At 48.4% G+C, this 12,702-nt stretch overlaps 1 protein-coding gene across 2 annotated transcripts in view; it reads right to left on the reverse strand.

The window, feature by feature from the left end:
• SMAP1 (small ArfGAP 1) overlaps positions 1–10,785 on the reverse strand; it is a 381,004-nt gene extending 370,219 nt beyond the window's left edge. For both annotated transcript variants that reach the window (XM_069726628.1, XM_069726626.1), the window contains exon 1: positions 10,486–10,785. In XM_069726628.1, coding sequence (XP_069582729.1) covers positions 10,486–10,603 — 118 coding nt within the window. In that variant the 5' untranslated portion in view covers positions 10,604–10,785. The remainder of the gene's footprint in view (positions 1–10,485) is intronic.
• Between the last annotated feature and the right edge of the window lie 1,917 nt (positions 10,786–12,702).

Here is a 12,702-nt window from a genome sequence, read left to right on the forward strand (position 1 = left end):
GTCACCAGAGAAGAGGATCAGAACGGTGCTGGTCACCAGAGAAGGCAGCGGTAAGTGAGAAGAGGAGTAGAACGCTGCTGGTCACCAGAGAAGGCAGCGGTAAGTGAGAAGAGGAGCAGAACGGTGCTGGTCACCAGAGAAGGCAGCGGTAAGTGAGAAGAGGAGAAGAATGGTGGTGGTCACCAGAGAAGGCAGCAGTGAGAAGGAGTAGAAAGGCGCTGGTCACCAGAGAAGGCAAAAGTGAGAAGAGGATTAGAATGACGCTGGTCGCCAGAGAAGGCAGCGGTAAGTGAGAAGAGGAGAAGAACGGTGCTGGTCGCCAGAGAAGGCAGCGGTAAGTGAGAAGAGGAGAAGAACGGTGCTGGTCACCAGAGAAGGCAGCGGTAAGTGAGAAGAGGAGAAGAACGGTGCTGGTCACCAGAGAAGGCAGCGGTGAGAAGAGAATCAGAACAGTGCTGGTCACCAGAGAAGGCAGCAGTGAGAAGAGGATCAGAACGGTGCTGGTCACCAGAGAAGGCAGTGGTAAGTGAGAAGATGAGAAGAATGGTGGTGGTCACCAGAGAAGGCAGCGGTAAGTGAGAAGATGAGAAGAATGGTGGTGGTCACCAGAGAAGGCAGCAGTGAGAAGAGGAGTAGAAAGGCGCTGGTCACCAGAGAAGGCAGCGGTGAGAAGAGGATCAGAACGGTGCTGGTCACCAGAGAAGGCAGCGGTAAGTGAGAAGAGGAGCAGAACGGTGCTGGTCACCAGAGAAGGCAGCGGTGAGAAGAGGATCAGAACAGTGCTGGTCACTAAAGAGGATCAGAACGGTGCTGGTCACCAGAGAAGGCAGTGGTAAGTGAGAGAATGAGAAGAATGGTGGTGGTCACCAGAGAAGGCAGCGGTAAGTGAGAAGATGAGAAGAATGGTGGTGGTCACCAGAGAAGGCAGCGGTAAGTGAGAAGATGAGAAGAATGGTGGTGGTCACCAGAGAAGGCAGCAGTGAGAAGATGAGAAGAATGGTGGTGGTCACCAGAGAAGGCAGCAGTGAGAAGAGGAGTAGAAAGGCGCTGGTCACCAGAGAAGGCAGCGGTGAGAAGAGGATCAGAACGGTGCTGGTCACCAGAGAAGGCAGCGGTAAGTGAGAAGAGGAGCAGAACGGTGCTGGTCACCAGAGAAGGCAGCGGTGAGAAGAGGATCAGAACAGTGCTGGTCACCAAAGAGGATCAGAACGGTGCTGGTCACCAGAGAAGGCAGTGGTAAGTGAGAAGATGAGAAGAATGGTGGTGGTCACCAGAGAAGGCAGCGGTAAGTGAGAAGATGAGAAGAATGGTGGTGGTCACCAGAGAAGGCAGCGGTAAGTGAGAAGATGAGAAGAATGGTGGTGGTCACCAGAGAAGGCAGCAGTGAGAAGATGAGAAGAATGGTGGTGGTCACCAGAGAAGGCAGCAGTGAGAAGAGGAGTAGAAAGGCGCTGGTCACCAGAGAAGGCAGCGGTGAGAAGAGGATCAGAACGGTGCTGGTCACCAGAGAAGGCAGCGGTAAGTGAGAAGAGGAGCAGAACGGCGCTGGTCACCAGAGAAGGCAGCGGTAAGCGAGAAGAGGAGAATTATGGTGCTGGTCACCAGAGAAGGCAGCAGTAAGTGAGAAAAGGAGCAGAACGGTGCTGCTCACCAGAGAAGGCAGCAGTGAGAAGAGGAGCGGAATGACACTGGATCCCAGTGAAGGCTGCAGTGAGAAGAGGAGGGAAATGGCACTGGATCCCAAAGGAGTGGAGTGGTGCTGGACATTGAAGAGAGCAGCGGTAGGCGAAATATTAATGCACAATACAGGTCCTTCTCAAAAAATTAGCATATAGTGTTAAATTTCATTATTTACCATAATGTAATGATTACAATTAAAATTTCATATATTATAGATTCATTATGCACCAACTGAAATTTGTCATGTCTTTTATTGTTTTAATACTGATGATTTTGGCATACAACTCCTGATAACCCAAAAAACCTGTCTCAATAAATTAGCATATTTCACCCATCCAATCAAATAAAAGTGTTTTTTAATAACAAACAAAAAAAACAACAAATAATAATGTTCAGTTATGCACTCAATACTTGGTCGGGAATCCTTTGGCAGAAATGACTGCTTCAATGCGGCGTGGCATGGAGGCAATCAGCCTGTGACACTGCTGAGATGTTATGGAGGCCCAGGATGCTTCAATAGCGGCCTTAAGCTCATCCAGAGTGTTGGGTCTTGCGTCTCTCAACTTTCTCTTCACAATATCCCACAGATTCTCTATGGGGTTCAGGTCAGGAGAGTTGGCAGGCCAATTGAGCTCAGTAATACCATGGTCAGTAAACCATTTACCAGTGGTTTTGACACTGTGAGCAGGTGCCAGGTCGTGCTGAAAAATGAAATCTTCATCTCCATAAAGCATTTCAGCCGATGGAAGCATGAAGTGCTCCAAAATCTCCTGATAGCTAGCTGCATTGACCCTGCCCTTGATGAAACACAGTGGACCAACACCAGCAGCTGACATGGCACCCCACACCATCACTGACTGTGGGTACTTGACACTGGACTTCAGGCATTTTGGCATTTCCTTCTCCCCAGTCTTCCTCCAGACTCTGGCACCTTGATTTCCGAATGACATGCAAAATTTGCTTTCATCAGAAAAAAGTACTTGGGACCACTTAGCAACAGTCCAGTGCTGCTTCTCTGTAGCTCAAAAGTGGCTTTACCTGGGGAATGCGGCACCTGTAGCCCATTTCCTGCACACGCCTGTGCACGGTGGCTCTGGATGTTTCCACACCAGACTCAGTCCACTGCTTCCTCAGGTTCTCCAAGGTCTGGAATCGGTCCTTCTCCACAATCTTCCTCAGGGTCCGGTCTCCTCTTCTCGTTGTACAGCGTTTTCTGCCACATTGTTTCCTTCCAACAGACTTACCATTGAGGTGCCTTGATACAGCACTCTGGGAACAGCCTATTTGTTGAGAAATTTCTTTCTGGGTCTTACCCTCTTGCTTGAGGGTGTCAATGATGGCCTTCTTGACATCTGTCAGGTCGCTAGTCTTACCCATGATGGGGGTTTTGAGTAATGAACCAGGCAGGGAGTTTATAAAAGCCTCAGGTATCTTTTGCATGTGTTTAGAGTTAATTAGTTGATTCAGAAGATTAGGGTAATAGGTTGTTTAGAGAACCTTTTCTTGATATGCTAATTTATTGAGACAGGTTTTTTGGGTTATCAGGAGTTGTATGCCAAAATCATCAGTATTAAAACAATAAAAGACCTGACAAATTTCAGTTGGTGGATAATGAATCTATAATATATGAAAGTTTAATTGTAATCATTACATTATGGTAAATATTGAAATTTAACACTATATGCTAATTTTTTGAGAAGGACCTGTACATGCACATATACACAGATTTAGGGGGGAGCTTCATGGGAGGGCTTCTTTAAAGTTGAGGTCAACTTAGCTATTGTGTTTGACATCTTTAATAATAAAATCATTGAGCCCTCTATAACAATAAGCAATAAAAACAACTCATCACATAATTAATACAATACATACTGCCATGCGAAAAAAAGAATAGAAGACAGCAAACCCGGAATGGCCATTGGTATGTAATGTAATTTCTCTACTGTCTATAATGCTCAGATAATCGGATGTTATACTATTTTTACCTTCCAGAACCACTTCCACAGCGGAACATTAATAACTGGCAACAAGGACCATTATCAGCTTCCTGCAAACAGTGCCTGACACAGCCTACAAGTATGTTTTTCCATGACCCAGTAAGTGAAGCAGTGATATAACCGGAATAATAATCCTGTATACAAGGACACCCGCTTAGTCCTCCCATGACATAAAGCAAGGAAGTTTAAGACGCCGTTCACGTTCAACCTTCTGCACGGAAAATTGACATTACAGTCAGAAAGTGCTTCTGTTGTGGGATATTTCAAGGTTTGTGGATTCTTGTACAAAGTGTTTAAAGAGCAACAAAATCTATATAAGAATGCAAAGCCCCTGCTTCTCCCAGTGTAATTACCTGCACTGACATCAGAACGTACAGATGATGGCAGTGAAAGGGTCAGAACCTGTGTCCAACTCTAAGTGATCGGAACGATCTCCTGCAGCAGCTCATCCCCAGAGTCAGGCCATGTTCACACTAGGGTTATTTCACAGTCCACACATGGACACACAGTCAGCCCGGGCGTCATAGTCTGATACATCACATACTGGGTTACTACCCGTCATTTTTATACAATCACTGATCTATCTGCTGCAGATCCACCAGATCTCTGAACGTTGAGCTCTTTATAACCCCACCCACTGATTGGCAGCTTTCTGCCTATGCACAGTGTACACAGAAGACTTCTTATCAGTGCTAATGAATATATAGGATTACTAGCCCTTTAGAGATAATCTCCTGATGACAAAATAGCGATTTTATCAGAAGTACAGCCAGCAGCCCAGGAAGTGACACATCGCTGGAATCAGGGTCTCTGTGACAGATTCCCTATAATTAAGTTATTTGTAAAGTTTTCATGCTGGACAATTAAAAAAAGAACATTTAATTACTCTTTAATCATGAAATACCGAGTTATGCAATTCTTAATATACCGTACTTTGTTTTCCTGTTCCTGCCATTTTCAGAGATCTCTAAATGGTCATTCCTATTTTCTCATGACCAAGTTCTTACTACAGAAGAGTTCCCCACTATTGTACCCCACCTTATAAAACTGGCTGAATTGGTGGGGAACAATTGTGCGCATTTTATCCTCCCAGACTCACAAGCGGTGCAAAACCAGGAGAACAAAGAGGAAAACAAATCTGTTTAAAAGATGTAATTACAACAAAATGTTTCTATACATCATATTACAAATGATTTTTTTTTAGTAAGAATAGACATCATGTGTAGACAAAAGAATTTAAAATGAAGGACTCGGATATAATAGGTCTGAGCTCATCACAATACACATGAGAATCGGGAGACCACATTCCTGAGTATAACACAAGGAGGTATTACATCCCAAATGACTAAATATGACAACCTATAAGGTAAGGCCAGCTACCCAAGGGTAAAAAGGGATACTCCTCACATGAATGTATAAGCAAGCACTACTGGAATGCTCCTTACCCATATAAATCCCTGTGTCACGTCAGACCACGCAGCCCCAACGCGCGTTACAAGTGGGCTTCCTCGGGGGGCCCTTGTTGTTCTCCTGGTTTTGCATACATGTTTTTGAGTATTTCTGCTGTCCTTGACAACCCCTTATATGGCTTTAAGGCCTCTAGTTGCCTCTGCATGACATGTTTTGTTCTGATAGATCTGTTCCAAACATTATAAGCCTTGGACTACCGCTTCAGGCTGGGGCTATGACTTGGTGCCATTTAACTACAGTGTGTCCGTAAAGTCATGGTGCACTTTTGACCAGTCACAGGATCTATTTATAGTTTACATTTTGGTGCTCTTTTTCTGGCCCAATCATACCAGACCTGTTCATGAGGAGAGATAATAAAAACCAAACAAACAACACAAACTCATTTAAGGCCCCGTCACACATAGCGAGATCGCTAGCGAGATCGCTGCTGAGTCACAAGTTTTGTGACGCAACAGCGATCTCAGTAGCGATCTCGCTATGTGTGACACGTACCAGCGATCAGGCCCCTGCTGTGAGATCGCTGGTCGTGTCGGAATGGCCTGGGCTATTTTTTGATCGTTGAGGTCCCGCTGACATCGCTGAATCGGCGTGTGTGACGCCGATTCAGCGATGTCTTCGCTGGTAACCAGGGTAAACATCGGGTAACTAAGCGCAGGGCCGCGCTTAGTAACCCGATGTTTACCCTGGTTACCATCCTAAAAGTAAAAAAACAAACGCTACATACTTACCTATCGCTGTCTGTCCTTGGCGCTTTGCTTCTCTGGTCTGGCTGTGAGCGCCGGTCAGCCGGAAAGTAGAGCGGTGACGTCACCGCTCTGCTTTCCGGCCGCTGTGCTCACAGCCAGACCAGAGAAGCAGAGCACCGAGGACAGACAGCGATAGGTAAGTATGTAGCGTTTTTTTTTTTTTACTTTAACGATGGTAACCAGGGTAAACATCGGGTTACTAAGCGCGGCCCTGCGCTTAGTTACCCGATGTTTACCCTGGTTACCGGGGACCTCGGGATCGTTGGTCGCTGGAGAGCGGTCTGTGTGACAGCTCTCCAGCGACCAAACAGCGACGCTGCAGCGATCCGGATCGTTGTCGGTATCGCTGCAGCGTCGCTATGTGTGACGGGGCCTTTAGGCTGTTGCTGAGCCCCCAGTCAGATTAACCCCTGATAAACTGAACTAATACACTGCCAGGTCTGTGACATCATGCAACCACAAGCTTATGCCAGCTGTGTGGTTTTCCATGCCAGTCGAGATGTGGATGATACAGAGGAAAGTTCAGTGTGTTCTGTGGCTCACTAAATTCGAATCCGTGACCAAAGTGCTACGTGAATATCGGCGCGTTTATAATGAAGCGCCACCACATAGGAACAACATTACTCGGTGGGATAAGCAGTTGAAGGAAACCGGCAGTTTGGTGGAGAAACCCTGTTCTGGTAGGCCAGTCAGTGATGAGTCTGTACAGGCTATATGGGATAGCTACACCCAAGGAGCCTGAAAAAAATCTGTGCGTGTGCTTGACAATTAGACCTAAGCAAGACTACAGTTCATAAGGTGTTAAAGAAACATCTCTGTTTTATGGGGTACAAATTGCGGTTGTTGAACGCTATCAAACCTGCGGACAGACCCAAACGATGCGCGTTTGCTACAGATATGCTTCATGAGATCAATAATGATGCAAGATTTTTGCAGAAGATTGTGTTTAGAGATGAGGCGACCTTCCAGAAAACAGAGAATCACAGATGTTATTCACTCCGTTACACCAGACGTGCATATCCGTGTGGGACAAGAACTTCACTATCGTTGGGATGGGTGTAGGGCAACAAATGGAGCCCACATCCAAACGCACTGAATAGGTATGAAACTGGGAGAGTTTTACGTTTATTTGGAGCAGATTTCATATTTCTATCGCTTTTTGTTGCTTTTCTGTGACTGGTCAAAAGTGCACCATGACTTTATGGACACACTGTATTTTAAAGATGTGATTCTATGAAGAAGAAAAACAAGCAAAGAGCCACTTCACAGTCACCTGTGTGGCAATAAAGTGTATGGCAAGCGAGTCATATGTGACTGGTGAGCAGCAACAGAAAATGAAACAATAGGAAACATTTACAACTCTGTAGCAGTCACAGTGAGTGGCAATTGTGAGGCCATCAAAAATGAGTACATGTGGTGTCACCACATAGCCGGGGCCTTATTCAACTCACAGACCATTGTGTGGACATGACTGTATCCACCTCTCATCCATAATATATCAGGCTGTAGAGGTCTTCTGCCTCTGGATCTAAATAGAAAAGTCTCCATTAGCCTAAAGGAGTTGTCCACCTGCTAAGTGATCGGTGGAGAGGTCATGAGTGTCCAGACACTAGTGGAGACCCAGGAGGTTGTGTTATGTGTGGGGGGGATCGGAGAGTTGAGCATCACTTAGTTTTATCATGCTATTACGACCCATTTTTAATAAGAGCAGTACAACACTATTAAACATGGAGGGGATCATCATTTAAGCACCAGAAGTGTTCACCAACTCCCTTCTTTCCCTCCCAAGTAGCAGGATTTTAAGTGAAAGTTTCTATTGACCATGGGATGAAAGCAGTCGGTCAGTAGAGAGGAAACGATAGCTGCCGAACAGTCCGCCATGTGAGCAGTGTGTCACGAGACTGCAAACTGTGACCTAAACACCACGTAGAGAAGATGGCACTGTCCACGAGTCAACCACAAGAATCAATCATCAGAAGATCATTTTTATAATACAAGTCTTAGGCCGGGGTCACATTTGTGAGTTCAATGTGAGAAACTCGCGAGAGTCTCTAGCATCAAGTCCAGGCACAGCCGTCAGCACTCGGGACCGGAGTGTTCAGCTGCACGTATTTCTATGCACGCACCGGTCCCGAGTGCCAGCCGCAGTGCCAGGACTTGATGTGCGAGCTTCCCGCACTGAACTCGCAAGTGTGACCCCGCTCTAAAAAGAAGAATTTACAGAGAGCGTCTCTGACTCTGGAGGACCGGACGGTCTTCCCCTCCACAGACGCCCACTGATGTAGATAGGCTTTGTGTAATGCTGCTTTCTCCCTGTAGAGGCGCTGCAGGGCAATGTACATTACACTTACTGTGCCCCGAGATTACAGCTGGTTGCTCAGGAGCCCAACTCTTTGTGATCAGCTTTTTTTCATTAAATGAACCTCCTAATATGTAGAGACTTCCCAATGTAGATAACGTCTAAATTAATTATTGGCGCAGTTCAAACTTAAACTTTACATTTTTGCTCAATTTTTTTTATTTTATTTTTATAACATTTCTAGCTCTGGACTTCCCTGTTAAACAGATTTGTCTCAGATTTCATTTATTCACTTTGCTTTTTCCAAATATAAAAATATATATGACCTTCAAATTTTATGAGCCACCATCAGTTATGTGAGATAAGAGCATGAAACACGTAAGTGATGGGCCAAGCTTAGAGCAAACTATCTAAGGTGGCCATACAATGAAATAACTGCTGGGCGACGGCCACTACTCCCCACTCTGCAGGAGACATGCGTGCCGGACATGTTTATTTTATTGCTATGAAACCAACAACTTGCTGCCGGCCCCTATCTCACTTACGTCATATGATGCAGTCTTTCCTTTAAAGCTGGGTTATAACAATTCCAAGCCCCATGGCCTGGTCATAAGCTCAAAAAAGCGAGCCACTCTTTCCCTCGGCATCTGCCAAGGAGACCTTACTATGCCACCAAGGCAAGTCATGGAGGACTATTAGTTAAACCTCTTGTAATTCTGCATGTGATTACAATACAATGGTGCAGAAGATCGCAAACCAAGAGTTTCTCAGCTCTACACAAGTGCGACCAAAAACAGAAAAGTGCAGTGGACAGCGCAGCTAAGAAAAGTCATACACATTACATACCCGCAGGCCAGCCCACGTTTAAGGGTTAACAGCATTGCAATGCTTCCAGACCGGCGTACTGAGAGTGGGCTACAGGAAGGAATTTAACTTTCTTGCCCCTGGGACCCCCAACTTTCTCCCATAGAGAGGAGCCCAGAATAGCAGCTGTAGCCACAACCCTGGCACCGCAGCGCATCTGTGCAGCCCAGGCATGCTCCTAGCTGGCTGTCTATATGCCTTCATGGCTAAAAGCCAGCGGCTGCCAGGAGGAATAACGTTCATTCCTCCCAGTAGCCTCACTTTCAGTAAAGCGGTCGGGCAGCACCGGAACGCTATAAACCTGCAGATTAACAGCATTCAGGGACATGACATGGTCAACTAAAGTAATCTATGCAGACTCATCACCCCATAATACGGGGAATCTAAGCAATAGCCATGACTGGAAACAAGAGTCCACTTGGAAAACTTTACAACTCAAGGAACTCTTCTAAGGAGGTATTGGTTTTAGGCGAGAATGGTCTTTGGGGGTCTTATCTGATAACCGGAGAGGGACTATAGATGCCATAGAGGAGCAGTGTTCCCCTATATTAGCCAGAGAGGACCGCTGCTACACATGACTAGTGGCACCTTTCTCACACGCCAGTATTTGACATCATTTGTAGGAGTGGAGACTCCAGACAAACTGACGGAACGATTGAGCACCGTGGTGCGTTACTGATCACTACTGGTTGTGGCTTAGTGTTACGGATAAGATACTGACGGCTGAATAGCGTTACCCCGGCGGGAGCAGAAAGCAATAATGCCTATGGTGAGACTGTCCCATTACGGCTAGTTCTCCCACCGGTGTCTCCCCCGTGTGGCACTGAAGCAGGTAACTGAACGATTGTACAAAGTCTGCCGTCAGGGAGTCACACGGGCCCCACAGACGCTAATGGCGGAGTCCGATCTGCACTATGGATGAGAACAGGACCTGCTGAGTCTCACGGACCGGACACAATTTGAAAGCTAATGTGTGTATGGACCAATGAGACTAGATAGAAGACTTATTGACAGTAAGTGACCAATGAGTGGAGCAGGCGGCCATGACAGCTGGTGAGTTCTCCCTCAATGGAAGTCTTCAGAGGCTGGACAGACATCGGTCACATGGTTTAGTGAATCCTGAGCAGGGGTTGGACACTGTGACGCTGGATCGCACAGGTGTGACTGCCGCCTTATCGCTATCCCGTGCACGCTCGCTGACACCACCGTGATCGCAGACGCCAGGGCTCGGCCTAGATCCGCACGTGTGGCCATGCAGGGGGCACTGATCCCCCCATTACATCTGGACACCAGGAGCCGGTTGGTTGCTATGGACAACATTTAGGATGAGGGCCAGGGTGGGTGCAGTCATCAGGCAGCGCTGTCCTGGGGTGATCCCACCTCCCACCCATGACTCAGGTGACACACTACACACAGGGGGCGCTCTCACCCTTCGCCTCGCAGTCAGCGCAGTACTTGTTGTCGTCCTCCCGGAGCATACGGGACAGAATCGCCTGGTGCTGCTCGTTCAGCTTCTGGGCCTTCTCCCTCTCAGAGCGTGTGGTCATGTCTGCGGCCGGTGGACACCGAGGACAGCTATGGCGGGCGAGGCGGCTGTGGACGTCACGGGGCGTAGAGCAGACTCCCCGTACACAGCGCTACGGACTGGGGCAGAGATACCGCTGCCTCCGCTCACTCCGGCTCGCTGTCACACACGACACTTCCGGGAACCTTACACAGTGACGTCAGTAATTGCGTCACTCAGCCAATCAGGCCTCGGCCGGCGTGCCGACGTCATCCGACTCCAGCCAAACCCCTCCCTATCCGGAGAAGACCACGCCCCCTGCCGCCGGATAGTATGACAGGTCTGCGCGGCCGTGCAGTTACAGGTGTGTGGGGGGCGTGGCCGGGGATCACCTGTGTGACGTGTGAGGGAGCAGGTCAGCAGGTGGCGCTGTGGGCAGAGGATGGGCCCCATATTCCACAGGACCACAGCTGGACGCTCACTATGCAGCACTCTGGGATGTGTATATGTTGCAATGAGGAAAGTAAACGAACCCCTCCAAATGTACCTGGAGCTGTAAGAAGTGGGACCCCAACCAGAGAGACGGCACTCATGGAAGATTTCACGACATTTGCATCAAATGATTTTTATTTTGTTTTAACGTCAACATGAGGATATTTATATGTGTCACATCTAATATGTGTAATTATTACTCATTATCATATACAATTATGCATTATTAATATGCAGCTATTCTTACTGCATTATTAACATTATTAATCAGCTGCACAATCCTCAATATTTGGGCTTAGGTTATGGATTTTCACTTCCATATTGAACTCCATGAAGAATATCTGCATCAAATCACCATGCGGAGTCCACACTGCAAGGTCTGAGCCCTCCGCCGTAGCCCAGTAGATAGCCGCGGGCTCCGTCACATGTCTGTAGCCCAGTACATAGCCGCGGGCTCCGTCACATGTCTGTAGCCCAGTACATAGCCGCGGGCTCCGTCACATGTCTGTAGCCCAGTACATAGCCGCGGGCTCCGTCACATGTCTGTAGCCCAGTACATAGCCGCGGGCTCCGTCACGTCTGTAGCCCAGTACATAGCCGCGGGCTCCGTCACATGTCTGTAGCCCAGTTGATAGCCGCGGCTCCCTCACATGTCAGTAGCCCAGTACATAGCCGCGGGTCCCTCACATGTCAGTAGCCCAGTACATAGCCGCGGGCTCCGTCACATGTCTGTAGCCCAGTACATAGCCGCGGGCTCCGTCACATGTCTGTAGCCCAGTACATAGCCGCGGGCTCCATCACATGTCTAGCCCAGTAGATAGCCGCGGCTCCCTCACATGTCAGTAGCCCAGTACATAACCGCAGCTCCCTCACATGTCAGTAGCCCAGTACATAGCCGCGGCTCCGTCACATGTCAGTAGCCCAGTACATAGCCGTGGCTCCGTCACATGTCAGTAGCCCAGTACATAGCCGCAGCTCCCTCACATGTCAGTAGCCCAGTACATAGCCACGGGCTCCGTCACATGTCTGTAGCCCAGTAGATAGCCACGGGCTCCGTCACATGTCTGTAGCCCAGTACATAGCCGCAGGCTCCCTCACATGTCAGTAGCCCAGTACATAGCCGCGGCTCCCTCACATGTCAGTAGCCCAGTACATAGCCGCGGCTCCCTCACATGTCAGTAGCCCAGTACATAGCCGCGGCTCCTTCACATGTCAGTAGCCCAGTACATAGCCGCGGCTCCCTCACATGTTAGTAGCCCAGTACATAGCCGCGGGCTCCCTCACATCAGCAGCCAGTACATAGCCGCGGGCTCCATCACATGTCAGTAGCCCAGTACATAGCCGCGGGCTCCCTCACATCAGCAGCCCAGCTCATAGCCGCGGGCTCCCTCACATGTCAGTAGCCCAGTACATAGCCGCGGCTCCGTCACATGTCAGTAGCCCAGTACATAGCCGCGGCTCCCTCACATGTCAGTAGCCCAGTACATAGCCGCGGCTCCCTCACATGTTAGTAGCCCAGTACATAGCTGCGGGCTCCCTCACATGTTAGTAGCCCAGTACATAGCCGCGGCTCCCTCACATGTTAGTAGCCCAGTACATAGCCGCGGGCTCCCTCACATCAGCAGCCCAGCTCATAGCCGCGGGCTCCCT

This window comes from Ranitomeya imitator, chromosome 5 (genome assembly GCF_032444005.1).
Source record: "Ranitomeya imitator isolate aRanImi1 chromosome 5, aRanImi1.pri, whole genome shotgun sequence".
Classification (NCBI taxonomy): domain Eukaryota; kingdom Metazoa; phylum Chordata; class Amphibia; order Anura; family Dendrobatidae; genus Ranitomeya; species Ranitomeya imitator.